The 21,555-nt window shown below is 45.2% G+C and overlaps 1 protein-coding gene across 2 annotated transcripts in view; it reads right to left on the bottom strand.

Annotated features, from left to right (window-relative positions):
- The window catches only part of LOC101936531 (vascular endothelial growth factor receptor kdr-like), a 184,969-nt gene that overhangs the window by 9,326 nt on the left and 154,088 nt on the right, over positions 1-21,555 (bottom strand). For both annotated transcript variants that reach the window (XM_042851029.2, XM_042851031.2), the window contains exons 25-29: positions 17,781-17,880; positions 17,052-17,157; positions 14,823-14,947; positions 12,582-12,660; positions 8,767-8,867 (exon numbers count right to left, since the gene is read on the bottom strand). In XM_042851029.2, the coding sequence (XP_042706963.2) occupies positions 8,767-8,867; positions 12,582-12,660; positions 14,823-14,947; positions 17,052-17,157; positions 17,781-17,880 (511 nt within the window). The remainder of the gene's footprint in view (positions 1-8,766; positions 8,868-12,581; positions 12,661-14,822; positions 14,948-17,051; positions 17,158-17,780; positions 17,881-21,555) is intronic.

Genomic DNA, 21,555 nt, shown 5'->3' with positions numbered 1-21,555 from the left:
TTTTCATTTCCTGTTCTCATTCTTCCTGTGCGTTTGTCGCCTTCCCTCACTGGTTTCAGTACAGAGTGGGAAAATGTTCTTTTTTTCCAGAAAGGGAGCTAATGTCTCTCAATAAGTTCTGGTATGATAACCTTAGACGATCTGGTCTCTTGCCTTGGAATCCTGGGCCTGGAATTGAAGTTCGCTGTGATCTGCAGATGTCACCAACCTGTCTAGTAGAATTAGTATTGGTGTTTTCATTGTAAATGTTAATTGTTCTGGAGAGGTGGAGGCAGGCATGTCTGGTGTATTGTATTGGCTCAGGTAATGTATCGTCTTATGTGTATGTGCACCAGCCAGTTTATAATGGTCACTTTTGAGTCATTCAGTCCTATAATTCTTCATTGTTTGGGGAGTTTTTTGGGGGGGGGTTGGATGATACTTTGCATATGCCAATCTATGAAGGGATTCATTCTAAGTCAGTAGTACTTGAGATGTTGAGCCAAATTCAGCCATCATATGAACAGGTGCAACTGCCTTCGACTTCAATGGGAGATGCGCCATTTTACAGCAGGGCCTATTTTGGTCCAATGTGGTTGTCCTCCCCAAAATGTCAGTACCTCCTACTCAAACCCAAGACAGGAAAATGAAACCATGATTCCTGCACGTTGATGCAGAAATATAACCACTAGGATGCTTCTTGCATCTCTTCAATAAACTCCAGTCCTGAGACTTCCAGGGTACAGAGAAGTAAACTGTGCAGGCAAACTCCTCTGTGCTAGCCTCTTAGATCTGGACTAGGAGTTGAACCCAAATTCCTTGCATGGCAACGCAGATCACTATTCACTAGGTTGCCTCTCGTGACTGAAATAAGCTATAACCCCGAGAGTACCAGCAATGTGACAGTCTTTTCTTATCAAAATCTAAATTCTCTTCTTTCTCATTGTCCAGAGGAAAACACCAGTGGGAATTTCTTCAAAATGCCACACACTTGGCAGCTTTTCCATCCCCTCTCGTTAGATAGATTCTCCCTCTGGAATAAGCAGCAGAACTGTCTCTCTGCTCTACTGTTTATTTATGTACTTTTCTTTTATTACCTAGCCCTGTTGACTCTTGTCAGCTGACTCCACAGACATTCTGGCTTTTAATTTGCCAGGTATTAAAGTTGTCAGTGGAGACAAGGAGAAGCACGAAAGTATCTGTTTAACTTGGCCCTGGGCCTGTGTGCCTTGGAGTGCCAGATAAAAGAAATTTTATTAGGGTTTAGTTTGGCCACACAATGAGAAACTTTCAGACCCTTGTTGGCTTCCACCAAGTGGTCTCCTTGTGTTTCTGTCCCCTCTAGGGCAGGGGACTGCTCTGGGAATGGCTCTGTCTGTCACCTAAATCACACTGATGTTTGAAGAGAGACTTAAACAGTGACATTTAATATTTGCTCCCAAGCCAGAGAGATGATGAGTCTGATCCGAAGTGAGTTCTGTGATTAACTGTCTATGGCAAATTGAAATGCAATTAACTTTCAAAAATGTTCCTTTCATGCAAAATGTATGTCCTAAATTAAAAAAATCCAGAGGTCTTTACATTTTACCTTTTAATGCTCTAGAATGAAATGTCAGTAAATATAGTCTTTTCTTGCTCAGCAGCAGGGAAACGTACATATGCTTGGAATATATATTGTAGTGGTAGGCTGCAGCTTCCTTGTTCTGACTGTCCTTGAAATCTCATTCGCTACATAGAAACTGCCACATAGGATCAGACAGTTGGTCCATCTAGTCTGGCATCCTGCCTCCAGCAGCGGCCAGTACCCAATGCTTCAGAGGAAAGCAAAACCCCTCTTATAATTACACTTCTAGTCAATTGTGCAATGTTGCATACGAGGGAAAAATCCTTCCTGTGCCACATAGGTGAATAGTTTAAAGCATGATGAGATTTAATTACCCATAGTATTACGTAGGTACAAATGTTAATAATGACCTAATCCTGTTAAAATCCAGCCACAGTATTTACCTCAGTGAATTCCACAGGTTGACCTTCTGCTGCCTAAAGAAGTATTTTCCTTTATTGATTCTGCCTTCACTAACCTTTACTTTTAAATTACCTCTTCTCATATGAAAGGAAAGAGTAGAAAGAAGGGACTAGTTAGTTTTCACTATGCCCTTCATAATGCTGAATGTCTCAATCAAGTCCAGGGGATTATATGTGTGGGGAGAGTGAGTTTCACCTAAAATACATTTTGAAATTGGCCCAAGACAGTAACATCTTATACAGGGACCAATGCAAAAATTCTTGAATTTGTGCTTGCAGGAATTTGTAACTTTTTTGGGGGGTGGGGTGGCGGGAAATCTGAACATTGCAATTTCCACACTCAAAACACGAAAAATTAGGGTTACCATATTTCAGCGAGCAAAAAAGAGGACGGGAGGAGCCCCGCCCTAGCCCCGCCCCTGCCCCTCCCACTTCCCGCCCCCCCCGACCTCCCAACCCTCCCCCCGTTCCTTGTCCCCTGACTACCCCCTCCTGGGACTCCTGCCCCTAACTGCCCCCCAGGACTATCTAAGCCTCCCTGCCTCTTGTCCCCTGACTGCCCCAACCTTTATCCACACCCCCACCCCCAGACAGACCCCTGGGACTCCCACGCCCCATCCAACCACTCCCCACCCACTGACAGCCCCCCCCCAGAACTCCCAACCCATCTAAACCCCTCTGCTCCCTGTCCCCTGACTGCTCCGATCCCTCTCCGCACTCCTGCCCCCTGACAGCCCCCCCCAGAACTCCCAACCCATCTAAACCCCTCTGCTCCCTGTCCCCTGACTGCTCCGATCCCTCTCTCCACTCCTGCCCCCTGACAGCTCCCCCCCAGAACTCCCAGCCCCCTACCCCCCCCCCGCTCCTTGTCCCCTAACTGCCCCCTCCTAAGACCCCCCCCAACTGCCCCCCAGGACCCTACCCCCTACCTGTACCCTGACTGCCCAAAACTTTCTCCACTGCCCCCAAAAAGCCCCCCCTGTTTCTTGACCTCCACCTCCAGAACCTTCCTGCCCCCTGACCTCCTTACCCTGCTGCTCAGAACAGAGTGTTGGGCTCTGTGCAGCCGAGCCGGACACGTGGCTGAGCTCCCGAGCACAACAAAACCCGGTCTGGCCCTGCACAACAAAACCCGGTCTGGCCCTGCACAGTGTTGCCGGACTGGGCTGCAAGGCAGCTGCTGGCTCAGAATGCAGGGCGGATCCGGCTCCTCTACAGCTGCTCCCGAGTCCAGCCCGGGACTTCCCTGCAGCCCTCCCAGCCACTCTCTGCTAATCCCGGACATTGTGAGAGCTTTGCAAATTCCCCCCGGACGCTATTTTTAGCACACAAAAGGAGGACATGTCCGGGGAAATCCGGACGTATGGTAACCCTACGAAAAATACCACTTTTGTCAGGTGCAAGTTTGTATTCAGTGCTAGCTGGGGAAACTCCTGCTTCACATCCATGTGATACACTTGTGAGACTGTGCCTACCTCACATTACACACTCAGTTCTGGGCTCCTCTGCACCAGGAAGATGGCTACAAACTGGAGAGGTTTAAGTGTAGAGAAACAGAAATGATTAAACAAAGAGTCCTGTGACACCTTATAGACTAACAGATGTATTGGAGCATAAGCTTTCATGGGTGAATACCCACTTTGTCAGATGCAAGCTTATGCTCCAATACATCTGTTAGTCTATAAGGTGCCACAGGACTCTGTGGCTTTTTACAGATCCAGACTAACACTGCTACCCCTCTGAGAAATGATTAAGGCACCGGAGGAACTAACTTATGAAGGAAGATTAGAAGAAAGCAAATATATAGTTTGGCTAACCAGTGACTCAGGGGGACATGCTAATCACCTACAAGTCTTTGCCTTCAGGCTTTCTTTCTACAGTGCCCATACCTGGTTCCTAAGCCCTCTTTGTAAATTGTAAATACCAACAGAGGGAGCTGATAGGTTTGGACCAAGTATGTATAATTACGGGCATGTCTACTCTATCAGAAGACTTGTGTCCTGTCCCAATTACAATAGAGTTAAAATTTGTAGAGAGGATGGGAGCTTAACGGCGTTAATACTAGGTCATATGACTTGATAAAAGACTTGGACAAGTCCAGTTTAGCTTGGGAATGTGACATGGTTAAAATATGGTTAGGTCCCTCCACACTACAGATTTTTACTGTAATCTACCTGGGTTTCCTGGCATGGTGAAGATGGGCCTTGAAAGTAGTGGGATGAAACGAAGCAAAGGAAAATTTAAGTTGAATATTAGGAAATGTTTCCTAAGAGTGAATGTATTAGGTTGGGCAGGGAGGCTGGGGAGGCTGTGAAGAATATACCATAGGGTACAGTCTTGCATTAGCTACAGGGAAGTGGATTAGATGACTTCATAGGTCTCTTCCATCTCACTCTTCTGTGAACCATTGATTCTGGCTTGAAGGTAAATAACTATTAAAACACCCCAAGAACAGGAAGCCCATTACTGGGGCTGTTTATTTTTCCGTAAGAGGGAGCCAGTTTCTAATGGCCTAAAGCTCAGTGAGGAATGCATGAGTGATGACTGTAAGAGTATTTCTTAGGGGCAGGAGACAACAGAGCTCTAAATAAGTAGGGACTCCCCGGGCTTGAGGTAGAACACTCCTTCCCAGCGCTGTGGAGCTGCTCACATTGCTCTACCCAAACACCTAGTCTTAACCCGGTAGGCCTCTGTGGCCCTTAAAAATCCTGAATGTGATCAGAGGCCTTGTTCAAGGAAAGATGGGCAACTGAGCTGTGCAGTGGCAAGTCCACCAATTTATGCCTGATGCTTACATCTTGTAATAATAACGAGAAGTGAACTCTAGAACCTCCTGATAGCTTTTATAGAGACTTATGGAGACACTTTTCCAGAGTAATAGTAGGTATTATTTCATTGAAAAAATACCAGAGGCTTTAATCACTAAGGTTGTTTTTTCTCTAATAGTTGTGAGTCTGATTCAGAATTTGCTTCGATGAATCTGCAGTGAGTACTGTGCAGTAGAAATCCAATACTGCTTTCCTTCTGGCAGGATCAATATCTCACTGGTCAAGTGGCAGAGGAACTTGAAGGGTTACGGTCAAAAATTCATTCTTTTGAAACATTCATAAGGTACCTATCTATAGGCTGGACAATAACCAAATGCAAAACAAAGCTAAAAGGAAGCCACAAAAGGACCAATTCACCACTGGAATAAGTGATTGCAGCTGTTTTGGCGTCAGTGGAGTTGTACCTGATTATGCCAGTGATGAATTTGGCTCAACCATCTCAAATATACAGCCAACCCAAATGAAAGGCTCTGGCACAGATTCCCCCACACCCAAGATGGTCAATTCCCACTGAGCACAAGGAATAGAGGGCTGAGAGGCAGTGCAGCATACCATAATGAGCACAGGAACTAAGAATACCTTAGTTCTAGGGACTCTTGCCACTGCATCACTGTGTGACCTTGGACAAGTTACTTAAGCCAAAATTTCATTGATTCTGAGTGCTGAAAATTTTGGATAGTCCTAGTCTGGGTCCTTGTGCTAGGTGCTGTACAAACATAGAGCTAGGTATAGTCACTGCCCCCAAGAACATATGTACTAGTAACTAAAAGAAAAGTCTTCAGCTGTAATATATATATAGTAGTGTAGCCATGGTAGCATGGGTGACAGCAGGGGTGTCTTAGCCATGCCGACTATGTACCCACAGGGTTCGGGAGGGTTTGTCCTCAGCCCAGCTAAGCTGTGCTGCTGCCGCCTGTGCTACCAAGGCTACACGACTATTCATACTCAAGCTAGTTCTCATTGAGCTAGTGTGACTGTCTACGTGAGGTGGGAATCACATCCCTAGCCTGTAGTGTAGATGTGGCGTAAGGGTGACCTTATCCTACAGTCTTTCCCCAGACACATCATATCTGAACAGGAACGCCAGATGCTGCCAAGCGCGATTGTTTGGTTTGAATCCTGTGCACTGAGATTGCCTTAGACCCAGTCCGGCTCGGGCAAAGGCACAGCCCTCACCGCCGTGAGCTGGATGCTGCCTCTCGGCGCCTGCAGCACATCAGCTGAGACCCAGTCGGGCGGTGTCAGGGTGCTCAGCCAAGATTAGCCTGAATAATTGTTTCAGAGCAACCGAGCATAATTAGATCAGACAAAAAAAAAAAAAAACCCAAACAAACCCCACACCCAGGCAAAAGCCAAGCCTGCTATAGATCTTAATAATAATTTGATTAAAGAGTCTCCAAGAGGATTTTAAAGCAGTGCGTGGTGCTGGCACGTTAATGTTACAAGATGAAACCTGACACTCTATCCTCATCGTTATGTCCCACACTTCCTCGAATGCTGATTTAGATGCAGTCCCTCTTTTGCTCTCATAAAGCCAACGTAAAATGCTTCTGACTTCAGAAATAGTTATTACTTGTCTAACAGGATTCCCAGGCCCAAGGTATCAGATTCAGCCTCAGTAAACTCTTGACACCAGCAAGTAGTGTTGCCAACTTTTCAACTTGACGGAGCAAGCGAATGCAAGACAAATAAACAGTGAGATTTCGGCGAAAAATAATAAACGCAGCCACCCTGGTTTAGAAAACATGCTAAGCCTTTGAAAGCTTGTGGGTAAGAAGAGGATGACTGTTTGAAATGGGTCCAGGGTAAATGTTTTTGATAGAGAGAGATACACAATTAACAAGGGTGACATTATCTCCCCTGCTAAACTAACACTCTTCTCTGACCTCTCCAAGCCATTTGGAGAATATTACAAGTGCTTCTCAGGGATGTTTTTCAAGTTACGGGCGTGTGAGATCAAGGGATGACATGTCCTGAAATGAAAGGACGCCAAGACCTTCCATAATTAATATCTAAATGAATGTATCACTTGGGCCACAGAGATTCTGTAAGATGGTTTAAAAAAAGAGAGTCTGGCAAAAGGGTCTTCTCAGCTGGGGTGAACTGAATGGAAAAACAGGCCAAGGACAAACACTCCTCTGTCTGCCATGAGACTGCTGAGAATGAGGTGGGGATGGATGCTGCTTGCTGCAGGCCTTGGCTCTCGGTTAGATTTCTATTCAAATGCCCATGTGTGGACTGGCTGGCACAGGAAGTACCTGGTGTACAGTTATGAATAGAATACCAAAAAAGATATGGATTTAGAAGACCAGATTTCCAGCTTGGAGATATTTAATTAGAGCATATATTAAATGAAGTCAATGGAATTAAACCAATTGACACTAATGCAGGACCTGGTCCCGTGTCCAGTTCAGAAGTTTTATTTGAGGCTTGAACCTCTACAGAGCTGGGCTGGAAATCTCACAAGAACAAACTCACTCCTGGGGTATCTAGTGTGTCTGCTTCTGAATGGCAATGCCATAGAGAGCAGCCTGGCATGTGGGAATTTGGTGCTTCTGATGCCTGCTGAAAACCTGAAGGGGCAGGAAAGAAAAATCCACCAGCTACTCATCTGAACACTTCTGAATCTCAGAAACAAAGTTTCATTCAGACATAATTCTAAAAAATGGGCAAATATCATCAGGGGAGGGAAGGTGTTTTATTTGAATCAGTGCACCCACCCCTAGTGTGCATGTAGACAAAGAACTTTGTGAGGATGCCTGCTGTCCCCTTTTAGGTACAATATTGGGTCCTTGATTCTCCCACCGTCCTGCAGAATGAATTCTGCTGAACACACTGAGTTCCATTCCTGCAGGACAAGTGGAATTTGAAAGCTTACCTCAGTTCAGCAAGGATAACATGAGCCTGCTCTGTAACTTTTATCACATACCACAGACTGAGTCTACTCCCCCAAACGATAACTGGGAATTCATGGAGCGGAAGTGTGAAAAGCCAAGGCAAGCTTCCGTCATCCTTCCTCTCTGTCTGTCAGGAGCAAGTCAGTAGCCCCTCTCAAGTACTGACTGTTGCTCTCTGACTGTGCACATTCTGAAATGAGCCTGCTAACGCTATATAGAAGCAGTGCAAACTTCTCCCAATATACCACACCTCACAAACTTCTCACAATATACCACACCCCACAATTCCTGTGGGGAATTGTAGAAAATACCATTGTGGAAAAGCCATGTTGAATTTAACAGGGAGAAGCCGAGTCAATAGGGTTCTAGCTGTCTTAGATACTACGGTGATAGGTCTTACAGAAAACTCCAAGCAGTTTGGTAGAAATTTATTGTAAATTTCTAACAAACTGAACAGAGAATGAGATCCTTCCCATAGATTCTTTTGAAGAACTGTGTAGCAGAAATACTATTCTCTGTTTGCCACTTGCACCAAATTTGTGGGTCTTACAGGTTAGACCCTGAAACAAGCCAACTTTATTTGAAAGTCTGACCCCTCTTTGAATATGATGATTCAAAAGCATGAGGCAGCTTCTCCTTTGGAAAAAGAGTTAATTTGTTTGGTGGTGCATCCTGCACTGAGGTTGATGAAATTGGTTTTAGTGCTTTATCAGACTAATTAATGTTCACACTGTGTGCAGAGAAACACATGTATGAAACCCATCTAGAGGAACAGCCTTCCTTTCAGAAATCTGGGATTGTGTTTTACATGCAAACTGGTACCTCTTTTCTCTATGCTGTGACCAAAACTGAATTGTGCCTCTTCATTTTGAAATGTATTAACCATCCTCTTTCTGTTGTAATCATGAAGCCCAGAGCTGCTGGTGCTGCAGACTAACACTGTTCCATTTGGAATCGGAAACTTTTTTTTTTTTTTTTTTTTACAACTTTTTCTGGATAGGACCCTGACTCCAAAGAAATGTTGCCAAAGTACTCACGCTAGAGCCATAATCCCATAAGGCCAGGAGCGGATTTCCAGCCTCTTCAGGCTTTTCATCTCATCAGATGTCAGCACCATCCCGCTATCCGACTCACTCTCCTGTACAGCGAAAGGAACAGGTCATTAGTAACATGGTAACTGAAAAGGACAGCGCTGCAGCTCTCTTGGATTCACAGCAAGGGGGAAAAAGCGTGATGGAGAATTTGTACTGGGCAACAATTAAAGCCACCAGAGAAGGAAGAGCAAAGGGGCCAGTTCAAACACCAAGTTTCAGCTGGAGTCTATCCTTCTCTCAAAAACAACAAGGAGTCTGGTGGCACCTTAAAGACTAACAGATTTATTTGGGCATAAGCTTTCGTGAGTAACGAAAGCTTATGCCCAAATAAATCTGTTAGTCTTTAAGGTGCCACCAGACTCCTTGTTGTTTTTGTAGATACAGACTAACACGGCTACCCCCTGATACTTGACATCCTTCTCTCAAATACTCTTCTGAAGCATTTTTTTGTGTTGTGATAGGGGCCAGACTCTCAGTCCTACAGGCTGAATTCCCTCATTTGTCCACAGAGCAGGTAAAGCCCAGGCAGGAGCAGTGCAAGGTTCCCTCATCCCTGGAGAGGCCACCACTAGGTAGGGTGAAAAATCAGGACAGGGAGTGGGGAGTAATAGGCACCTATATAAGACAAAGACCCAAATATAGGGACTGTCCCTAAAAAAGGTGGGCTTGAGGCTCCAAGGCCAGTTCAGTTACTGGCCTCTCAGGCACTGACTGCCAAGAAAGAAGCCATTTGTAGTGGTGATTATTATTATTTTTTTTTAGGTACACACTAGTGTACTAGGAGCTGGAGTGAGACCTACCAACTCATTCCACACACAGCACCAAAGAGTCTTCAGATTGGCATTTGCCAAGGCAGGTTGGACTCAAATCAATAACCTACAGTGCTAACGATCTGTATTATGGCCCCCATTCAGCAAAAGCACTGGCACATGTACTTTAAAAACTCACCTCTATGCACAAAAGCACTTAAAAACACACACAACTTTCAGCTCTTCCATAACGCTCACTGATTTGGAAGTTAAGCCCAGGTTTGTGTGCTTTGCTAAATTGGGGCCTTTGTTACCATTCCGCTTAGCCATCTGGGCCCCTTGGTACTTTTTATTTAGTTTTTAAAAATTTGCCTTGTTTTTATGGAGTTAAAAATGTTATTGATCATTTTTCAAAAGGCCATAAAATGCAATGATATGCACAGGGCTCAAATAATGTATACAGACAGAAAGACATTAATAGTGAGGGAAGACTGTGTCAAATAAAAGAAAGCAAACATAACTGACGATTCTTCTCTCTTATTTTGGTTTTCTGGTATTAAAGAGAAATTCTACATACACATATCACAACAAGAAGTTTTTTGCCATTTTAAACTTGAAATCTGTTATTAATGATGTAGGGGTACCTTCTACATTGTGGAGCTGAAATCTGAATGAAGGTTTATAAAGTGCACATCCATTTATAGGTCTCCTGAGTTAAACACTATCTTAAATATCTTCTAGAATTGCTCTCCCTATTAGAAACACTTCTTACTGAACTAAAGAAAATGTAAGTGTGGTACCAGATTAGACCACACAAACTCCTTGCAAGGAATATGGCACAGTAAACATATCTTGCAGGGTTCCTTCTTTGTACTCAAGTGGACAAAAAAAAATCTTTCATCTGTCCTGCAGAGTTGTGAAGTTTAGGTCTAAAAGATAAAGTGGTGTTAAAATAAAAGGGAGGAGGCTCTGATTCAAAAGCTATGATTGTTAATTATTATTAATTTTTATTATCTGCACTAAGCTTATGTCTAGAGGCCATGAATAGGGCTAGTTTGCCATCGCGCTAGGTGCAGCACAAATTGACAGGCAGACATGGTCCCTGTTCAAAATAACTATACAAATTTTAAATGAAAACAGTTTTTTTTGGGGGGGGGGGGGGGGGGAATCCTTTACAACTTAAATACTCCCCTTCAGTGCTGGAAAGTGGCATCAACAGCAGCTGTGCTGTGCACCAGAACCAAAAAGGGAAACTAACTAGAAATAGGAATGAAACTGTGAGCAGTCTTATTTCAGCATGCAATCTGAGTGAAGTGGAAAAGTGAACAAGTGTCATAAAGAGTGAACAGAAAATCAGATGTTCTCAGGGGGTAGTAACACAAGTCAGAAAACGTGCTTTTTTTTGCTTTTGTTTTTTAACTGTATGGGATGAAATCCCAGCCCCACTGAAATCAGTGGCAAGGATTTCACCCCAGGTTTATGTTTTAACAATAAGTGACCCCATAATTTATTTCTCAACCACATACACCTCTATCTCGATACACCGCTGTCCTTGGGAGCCAAAAAATCTTACCGCATTATAGGTGAAACCGCATTATATCGAACTTGCTTTGATCCGCTGGAGCGTGCAGCCCCGCCCCCCAGGAGCACTGCTTTACCGCGTTATATCCAAATTTGTGTTATATCGGGTCGCGTTATATCGGGGTAGAGGTGTATTTATCTGAATTGCTGCTTTCAAAGTATCTTTAAATGACTACAAGAAAACTAATAAAAAAAACTACAAATAACAAGCACTATTGCAGGACAGGTATGGTTGTGTACTTTGAACTATTTGAAATACTGACCTAATCAGTATTAATTCCTTTGGCATTTAATATACTGGCACTAATCCTTGTGCACTTAGTAGTAAAGCGGATGACACAAGGGCTATACTTATCTAAGATATCCACTGCAATACCACTTTAATTCTGCCATTATTTTAATGTCACCCTCTTTCCTGTATGTAGGAAAAATATTACCACCAAATATGTACTGATTTTAGAAATGCCCCTCATGAGGAGATCTTTGGAAGAGGGATGCAGATGCAGGCAGTTGGTCACCTATTTGTGATAGCTGTCTGTCCAGTGAAAGTACTTGTGTGATACAGGGAGACAGACTTCTATCCCTGAAGAGGGAGCATACAGCAGCTAGCGGGAATTCTTACCCTACGGATCCCTAAGACTGTGGAATAGGGATGGAGGTCTAGAAACTGAATATGGCAAAGGAATAGGAAATAACAGGCAACAGTTCTGCACTGGCAAGAGGATGGACTAGAGATCGGCTTTCTAGGATAAACTGTAGTTGGACACCTCACCCTTCCTAGCAAAGATATATTCATCAATTGGAGAAGAAACTCCCTGCACAGGGGACCATGCAGGCTGGGGAAAGCGAGCGAGCGTGAGAGCACTCCTTGCCTGGGAGAGCATATGGGCCATAGGGTGAGACGAAAATGTGTGCCTCCTCCCTGACCTTTACTTGCTCCACAGCCTGTGGGTGTTCACCCTCTCCCTCAGTCAGATGGTCTCCTGAGGGCTTCTTGCTGTGGAGTTTTTGAGCAGCCAGGGGCTGCCCCATGGTGCCAGTGGCTCTGGCTTTACAGCAGGAAGCATGGGGCGAGATGATACTGAAGGTCACAAGGAGCTGAACTACAAAAGTAGCTCCTGAGTTATTTTATACGGAAGGAGAAGAGAGACAACTAGATGCTTTGTCATTGGGACCCCAGAAGAGGCCACATGAAGTTCCTGGCACTGAGCAGAGCTGAAATAATCATGCTTTTAGCCTTCATTTGAACTGCTCCATGAAAGAAAGTGCAGGATCCCATTCGCTCTCCTGGATCCAGGGCCAAATCCCCCTTGGGGTTTCTGTCCCATCTCCCAGAATGAAGCACACACATGCTCCAGAAACTCTTTCTGGCCCTGATGACAGCAGTCCTGCAAACCTGCTGGAAGGGGAAATGTTCACCTCGCTTACCTCATTCATCATTTTCTGCTTCTCCACTGGCACCTCATCAAATGTCTTCACACTCAGCGGTCTCTTCTTACTGTTATTACTGGAAAGGAGAAGGGTGAGAGATCAGTGCGCCACCATTCATGATAACTTTCCTTCTTTCCCAAATGGCTGCTGACCGGGCTCTGTAGCTCAAACAATGTCCCTGACCCAAAGTGAGGTTTCTTCATCAGATTTTCTTCTACATCTTGCAACCAGTTAATAGGGCCCTGACAAGCAGCATCCATATATGAGTTATAAAATCAGACCCCCACCCTGGAGCTGCTGACAAAATCTACACTACCAGGACTTCAGACAACCCATAGTATTTTAAATTACAGGATAAGGGTTCTGGATTCTCTTGGCCTACCAGGTGAAAGTCATATGGCCATACACCACCATCATTAGCAGCCATCACAAAGGACAGGACAGGGATGTATACATGTCCCCTCCCTTTCCTGATCCTTCCCTTTCTATATGGATGGCAGACCATCGTCAATGCTGGTGGGAGCGCAAGCTGCACCACCTTAAGTCTGTAGCAGTTGCCACTCCTGTGTGCACTTCCACAGCACCCAGCAAGGCACGCCAGCTGTCTGTTTCCTCCACACTCAGCACACAGCCAGTCCTAGCTATTCTGCATCCAACAGGACAGGGGCTTCTAAAGCCGCTATCCAATTCCTAGATTATATTTTTATTTAACCCATCTAAATACAAAACATTGAAAACCAATTAGAGAGCCAATCGGGCCTAATATTTATTAAAGCAGAATGAGAGCAGGGCCAGAACTGGAAGCTTTGCAAAGTGTTATTACAACTCCCCCAAACCTTGGTGGGGGAGATAAGAGGCTGGATCCAACTATCACTGGCTTTGTTTCTGCACAACCCAATACACAGCTTCCTTGGCCCATCTCTAGATGGGAGCAAGGTGTAAGGCACAGAGGGAAATTCAGTGACACTCAAAGCAAACTACTCTTCCCCAGAAAAGTGTTCAAAGCCAACTGATACAAGCATGTGGGGGACTGAAACTGAAATCACAGGAGTGGGAACTTCGGGAGAGGATGGTCCATCTAAAACACATGGGATTGATAGCCTGCCCTAAAGGCAGCCAATGTGGCAAATCACTTTGGGGAAGGAGCAGGGGTCGGCAACGTGTCTGTATACGGACACAAGTGTCCATGGTAAAAATGTTGAGGTCCGTGGGGGGCACTCACCTCAGGCGGCTCCCCGCAAGCGGCTCTCCATCCCCGCTGTTGCTGGTGGAGACGTGGCCAGGTGGCTCTGCATGCTGCCTCAGTCACCCCCCCTCACTCCCCCAGCGCTGACTCTGCGGTTCCCGGCCCATTGGCCGGGAACCACAGTCAATGGGAGCTGCGGGGGCGGTGCCTGCGGATGGAGCAGCTCACAGAGCCGCCTGGCCGCACCTCCGCGTAGAAGCCGGAGGGGGGACATACCGCTGCTTCCAGGAGCTGCTTGAAGTAAGCGCCGCCTGGAGCCTGCCCCAACCCCAATCCCCTTCCCGCCCTCTGAACCCCTCTATCCCAGCCCGGAGCACCTTCCTGCACCCCAAAACCCTCATCCCCAGCCCCACCCCAGAGCCTGCACCCACAGCTGGAGCCCTCACATGCCCCCACACCCCAACCCCGTGTCCCAGCCCGGAACCCCCTCCCACACTCTGAACCCTTCAGCCCCAGCCTGGAGCCCCCTCCTGCACCCCCAAATCCTGCACCCCCAGCCGGAGCCCTTATTCTCTTGCATCCCAATCCCCTGCTCCAACCCAGAGCCTTCTCCCGCACCCTGAACCACTCATTTCTGGCCCCAGCTCAGAACCCATACCCTCAGCCCAGAGTCTGTACCCCTTCCCACACTCCACCCCCCTGCCTCAGCCCAGAGCCCCCTCCCACTCCCCGCCAATGTCCATCGCTAAGTCCGGTAATTTTGTCAAGTGTCTGTCATGCAACATGGTGGTGCTGACCCCTGGGAAAGGGTTTCATAGCCAAGAGCACTCAACCAGGGAAAGCCCTGCCCCTAGCCTAGTGCTGACTGAACCCAGGAACCATAAGCAGACCTGTTCCACTCCATAAATGCTGGTAGGCAGAGAAGACAACACATATACCAAACTATTGTGATTCATGCCCTTACATGCAGGTTTAAACTACTTCCCAGCTTTGACGGTCTTAATTGTCTGGATTCTTGACTTGAAACCAAAATAAGAAAGCATTTTCCTTACCCTATTCCCAATGCACTCCAGCGATTAATGCAATTGCTCAAGTTTTCTTCCACTGGGCAGGTCTTTGGGTTAGATTCTCCATCAAGGCATAATGTGATGTTCAGTGGAATATAGTCTTTACCGTCCTAAATAATTAACAGAAGAAAGAGAAGCCAGTAAAGATCAGTTCTTCCTGCTGATGTCCTGGACATTAATGGCTATCAAGCTCTACTGGAACCATTTCCCAAGCAGGGCTGTGCACGATGAAAGCCATGTAGCTATTTGTTTTATTTTTGATTATTTCTTTAAGGCAGTCATGAAGTTCTTTGCAATACACTAAATCCAGCGTTAAGGGTTTTGCTCAACATTCACTATCCTGTTGTCTTTCCACAAGGCAAATCTTTCCTTTTGGGGAGATCCACTAAGAAGAATGGATGAAAATTCCAATCCTGGTTGCTCTTTGTGTAGATCCTCCCTTGGAGGCATCTGAGCACTAGCACGCCGTTGCTTCATCAATCATGGCAGCAAAGGGCAAGACCTCCATGTGCCCCCGCATTCTAGGCCATCTTTTTCAAGCTTCTCTCGTGGCAACAACAGCTCTGCCTCTGGTGCTCATGCGTCAGCTAGGGAAACTAAACATTTTGAGCATGCAGCATCATTGAGTGATCTCTGGCATGGGGGACACCAAGATGTTCCTATCCATTTGAAAGCAGCTGGCTTTACAGGGCTCTCCTATTGCATCAAGGACAAACTTGCAGCTAATTATTTTCTACTAGTATTATTTATTATCATGCCCCAATCAGCCTCAGTTAAGTTGGGCACTCAAAAAAGAACTAGATAAGTTCATAGAGGAGAGGTCCATCAATGGCTATTAGCCAGGATGGGCAGGAATGGTGTCCCTAGCCTCCGTTTGCCAGAAGCTGGGAATGGGCAACGGGGGATGGATCACTTGATGATTATCTGTTCTGTTCATTCCCTCTGGGGCACCTGGCATTGGCCCCTGTCGGAAGACAGCATACTAGATGGACCTTTGGTCTGACCCAGTATGGCCGTTCTTATGTTCTTATGGGTTCTCTCAGTTAGGCACTCAATGACATTTTCAGTGTTTTGGCATCTTTGGTGATTTCCATGGGCTCAGTGTAATGGGACTCAAAATACCCAAATCCATGTTAAAGCCCCGTGTTTATGTGTGGGAAAGGAGAGACACAGAGCCAGACAGCATGTGAGGCTATAGGAGAGCTGGGAATTTGAAATGAGTAATGCCTATTTATAGCCCACGAGCTTCTGTTCAAATTGAGCAGTTGCAGCTAATGACAGCCATTCCTTATTATTGCAGCCTCAAACCACTTTATTTCCTGTGCTTTCATTACAGCAGTTGCCACTGCATCCTTAATATAATTCAGCACCTACCTAAGTAAGCTATGAATTCTCAACAGCAAGTGCTAATTATTACAATTATCTGTAGAAGTGGCTCCTGGTCGTCTTAAACCCATTTATCAAAATTCTCTTCCCTTGATTTTAATTCTGAGGCGTAATTAACTGCCTGGTCCCTTATTACGATTCCTGAGTTCTCTTTCATTTCCTTTGCTTGCAGCACAAGGCTCACAAACTCTTCCTGGCTTTTGCACGTTGCAAAACAAGTGTCTTTCAATTTAGCTTCACTGATGTATTAGTTTCCAAAAGGGAAGGGGCCAGGGGAAAGTGCTTGATTTCTTCTTATAATGGAATTGACAGTGACAGAACTGAGGTGTTGGGGTTTTTTAAAAGGGAGAGAAAAAAGTTGATCTAACTAGTATGAAATTGACAATTATGTAATTGACTCGTTGAGCCTTAAATGGCTTCATTTTGAAGTTCCTAAAAGTAACAATGAGCTTAAATACAGAGAAAAGGGGGAGAGAGAGAGAGAGAGAGAGTTCAGACCAATTGTAGGAAGAGAACTATGCTACTGGCAGTTTTCAGTGTTGAAAACTAATTAAAATGTTTTGTGAGATAATGAGCTATTGTTCCTCTAGGGGGCAACTGAGCCTTTTTTTAATTAATGTACTGTAAGTTTCTGCTCGTGGATGGATAAACATCTCATTTTCTAACCAAAATCCCCTTTGAATATGTAGCATTTTCCACTCCAACCCTCACACCAATAGCCATTTTCACTGTGTTCTTTGCGGTGATGTGCAGTCATGTCTTATATTGTTGCTTAACCCTGGGATATCATCTCTGCACACATGCGACAAACCAGCCGCACAGCTGTACCTGTTTCACGTTTGCCTGGAGGAGGTCTCCTAAGCGCTCAACCAGCTCTGTGAAGGTGGGCCGCTCTGTGGCAACTCCATGCCAACAATCCAGCATAGTCTGGTAGCTATGGAAAAACACATGGACTTTAAGAGAACATCAGTCTGCGTTTCCAAACCATTTCTTTGTGCTGCTGCTTGTCTCCATCCTCATCTAAATGACTTCCCACCTGATACCCCCAATGGAGGTGACAAATCAAATCTCTGTGTTCAGAAGCACTGCATTACACCCCCAGTCATGTCTTTTCACTCCATGCTCGTGTTTCAATCAATTCTCTACAGTGTTTACACTGAGCTAGTTTAACTTTGAGTCGCAGGCCCTGCTGATGTGGCTGAAAGCAATTACGGCTACATAGACACTCCCACAAAACTGGAAATCAAATAAACATGATAGTTCCTTGAACTGAGATTTCATACACCACAACTAGCCTGAAATGATCTGTTAACCTCTTTGCCTATCGACAGATTTGCCCTGCAGTTGACTTGGTGGTTTGTTGTTACTGGTCTATGGTATCAGGGAGCCTGGGGTAGACACAACCCCAAAATTTAATAAATGGGTTACAAGAAAGACAATCTGACAAACCCTCCCCCCACCTCAACACACAAATCAAAGTCCCTGTTACGATTGTCAACAAAGTCCCTGTTACGATGGTTAAAATCTGTTGTCCACGGCCGGGAGTAGAACTCTTACATTTCTGGAGTGGAATATTCTGGCGATCTCATCCGTGTTCCTTCTTTGAGGCGGCGGCAGAAGTCCTCATCAATTTGCACTCCCGGGTATGGTGAGGCACCTGCAGGTACAGACAGAGAGGGTGACCTCACCTGGCTTAGTCACTGTCCATCTGAATGCAAAACAGCAATGGTGATTGCTGAGCAGTCCAGCCTAGCTGGAAATTTGGGGCCTGATCCTAAAAGGTGCTGATGCAATGGGAGTTGCAGGTACTCAGCATCTCTCGGGATAAGGCCCTTTGACTGTAGAAATAACATTGTGGGCCAGATTTACAAAGATTTAAATTGCTTAAAAAGCTTGTGTGTCTAAGTCCCACTGAAAGTCATCTTTAGGCTCTTCACAAAGAATACATGAATTCTAGGTCCAAACCCAATTGCATCTACCTTGTAAATATCAGCCCTTCATGATAAACTAAAGCAGCACATTGCCTGGCACATTCTGTTGCTCCTAAAGGAACACGATACACATATATTTTCAGTGATGAAACCCAAATGGGCGTGGAGGTTCAGCTCAGTTCACCGTAGCACCCAAAAGGACTTTGTTTTAGAAATTTCATTAGAACAGGAACTCCTTCTAGCTAGAGGTTTCTGGTCAAGTTGAGCAATACATTCATACTAAAATCAGGGTCAGAATCACCCAGAAATGAAACACAGCAGAACAAAAGCAAAATGCATGTCAGTTTCATGCCTTAAATAATCTCCTGGGTTAAGTAGGAAGGTTCTTTCTAGTTCACCTAGACACATTCTGGTTTCAAAGTAAGGCCCCAGGCCAAATTTTCCACTACCTGAATATACATAAAGTAATAATGAGTCCTGCAATCCTCACTAACTCATTCAGTCCCTGTGACATCAATGGAACTCACTGTTCACGTGAATAAGGCTGGGGGGTGCTGTAGGCTTTTAGCCATATGTGACACAAAGGCAACGGGAGCCAAAGGTCAGCTAAATCCCCACCCCAGACATGCAATTGAACTCTTCTTCCTCTTGTTCAAGCCAGGTTAGTGTTGCATATGTTGGGCCGAATCCTGAAGTCCTTAGACAAAACTTCCACTGAGTAATGACCAAGAACCCTCAGCATTTGGCCCAGCCCATTATAAATACAGAAGGGGAAAAATTGAAGGTTAGGGTCCCCCTGGGAACGGATGGAAAGAAAGTGGTTTACTCTTCCCCTTAGAACCTCAAGTACTTCAGTTTCCTCCTCTTGAGATCCCCCCATCAGACCTAAGTGGATTAACCTTTCTAGAGCCGGGGGGAGGGAGGGTTCTATCAACAGCACTACTGGTGAGCGGGAGGAATTGATAGAGGTGCAAGGCTCTGACTCCCCACCTGATGATCTCATGACGCTAGCTCAGGACTAAAAGCCCAAGCAAAGTTCCTGGGCAAGGCCCAAACCCTTGTTACATTAAGTTCCGATTGGTTAGCAGATGAACCAAACACACTGTAGGTAAAATGCATGGAAGCATGTCTGTGTCAACTCACCACATTCCCCTTGTTCTCATTAGAAACTTGTGAGACTGTGCCTCCAATAATGACATCTGTACTAATGTGACAAGGAAACCAATGCACACAAATAAATCATGCTCCTTAATGCAACTGTCAGGGCAAGGCGAGTATGTAAGTGAGCCGAGCTACCCTGTAATAGCTCATGTTTTCCTTGTAGAAGTTAATTCTATGTCAGAACAGCAAGCACAGCAGAGACACACTCCTGCTTTGGGAAATGTTCACTTTCTTCCAGTAGTGCCTCAGTTTTCATCCCTGTTTTCTGTTTCAGTGTGAATGTAATACTAGTTCAATTTGCTGGTCTGACAGCCTGGAGACTGAAGGCCTTTGTTTATCCACAGAACAGGGAAATCACAGCCCGCAACAGGGCAAACTCCCCTTTCCACCTCCTTGCCATTCCCTGTTTAATGTGCCTCAAACATAACCCGGAGGAACCACTTCTAGGGGAATTCGGTCTCCAGGCCCATCCAATCCTTAACCTCCAGCCAGGGGAGGGAGGCACTTAGTGCCAATTGTGACTGCATTTTTGGACGTAAACGCACTAGGAACTGGATTGATGCCACCATCTTATTTCACATGGGTCGCTCAGCAGCCATCTGACAGAAAGAGTAATCCTCATTTTGTCCTGTTTTACTTAATACAAATCATCTTCAGTGCAGTTCTATGACATGCACAGACATAGGGATGGAGACTCTCCCTATATATGGTGGGATGCATCCTATTACCTCACTGAATTGGAGAGTGGGAATCTTCAGCCAGCTACAGCCTGTTGTTGTTGTTGTTCAATCACTTATGTTTGAAATTACAGCTGAAGACCACATACACAGATTGCAAAGGGACTCAGGGACCTTTCTGGGCTGAAGAGGGCTATAAATTAGTGGGTGTCCCTCCCATTGGAGTCAATCTGAGTTACGCCTGCTTACACCAGAGTTTAAATTGGGCCTAGAGCTCTAAAAAAGTCCCTAGTTCATTATTCAGGATCCAGGCCAGCTGGGTGAAATTCAGTGTTGGAACAAAGTCAAGGGAACTGCGATAGTGGAGTAGAAGCAAAGGTCCAGAAATCAGTGGGAGTTAGGCACCTAAATATCTTTGAGAATCTGGGCCTATGAGCCTTTTTGGACATCACAGATTCTACAACCAAGGCCCTATAGGGTTCTGTAAGGTTTTAATCCATTTGGGGGAAAGGAAAAGGGGTGTGAGAAAGAGGCTGAGTTTATCTTTAAAAAAACATTCCCACCCCTTCCCTCAAAAAGAATATGAAATTCCCCTTCTCCTCCTAGCACCTCTGGATTCCCTCCTCCCCAGCAGAGGCTGTAATCTGTAACACAGCCATTTCTTTTCATAGTCTGGCATCCCCGAGGCTGGCTGAACAGTTTGGAAGAACATTTATTCTGTTTTGAACAGCAGGGATTTAATGGAATCTGAATCTGGGTCCAGCTCGTGAGGAATCTGTATGCGGTTTACTTTCTATAACATTCCTGCCTGATCTCCTGTTTTCTTCAAGCTTGGGAATGCCATCATATACTGCACGCTTGTGGGCGGGAACAAGCCATGCAGAAATATTAGAAATTGAGAGAAAGTGACTATTCCCCAAATAATTTAACTGCATGGGCCTTGCCACTTGATCCCTGATATCATGCACTGCAGGGCTGGGATTGTGGAAGTAGCAAGGAGCTCACTGAGTAGGCTCGGAAGGCAGTCTATGGCACCTTAGAGTCACTTGGCCACAGTTATCTGAAATCCTTTGGTCTGTGAACTGGGACAGAAATCCCATCAGCAATGTCACAAAACAATGTGTTCTTGTGTTTCCCTGGTTTTAGTTGAGTTGGAAATATATTGTGAGACTCATTTCTGTTGTGTATCTATAGTTCCCTTCCCAGTTTTGTCTGACACCAGGAATAATAAGAGTCATAATCAGAATGATAAGATAATGTTTTGCTTGTATGGCAGTGTAATGCTGACAGACCCCAGTCGTCATCGAACCTGGGACCTCTGGCGCTTAGTGTATGAGCCTCTACTGCATGAGCTAAAAGCCAACCGGCTGTTAGCTAAGGCTGTAGAGTAGACTCATTAATCGCACTCTAAGTGGTCTCGGAGCCACTAGATGGGATAGAAAACCACACCCAGGAGGTGTGTGGGTTACAGCAGGTTACATCCTTTCATCCAAGGATCTCAGAATGCTTTTGAAGTATTTAGTGTATGAATTAACTCGCTTACCTGAAATAGGTAAGAATGAA

Source organism: Chrysemys picta, chromosome 9, assembly GCF_011386835.1.
Source record: "Chrysemys picta bellii isolate R12L10 chromosome 9, ASM1138683v2, whole genome shotgun sequence".
NCBI classification, from domain to species: domain Eukaryota; kingdom Metazoa; phylum Chordata; order Testudines; family Emydidae; genus Chrysemys; species Chrysemys picta.
The sequence above is the reverse complement of the archived record's forward strand: the minus strand, read 5'-3'. Positions and strand labels throughout refer to the sequence as shown.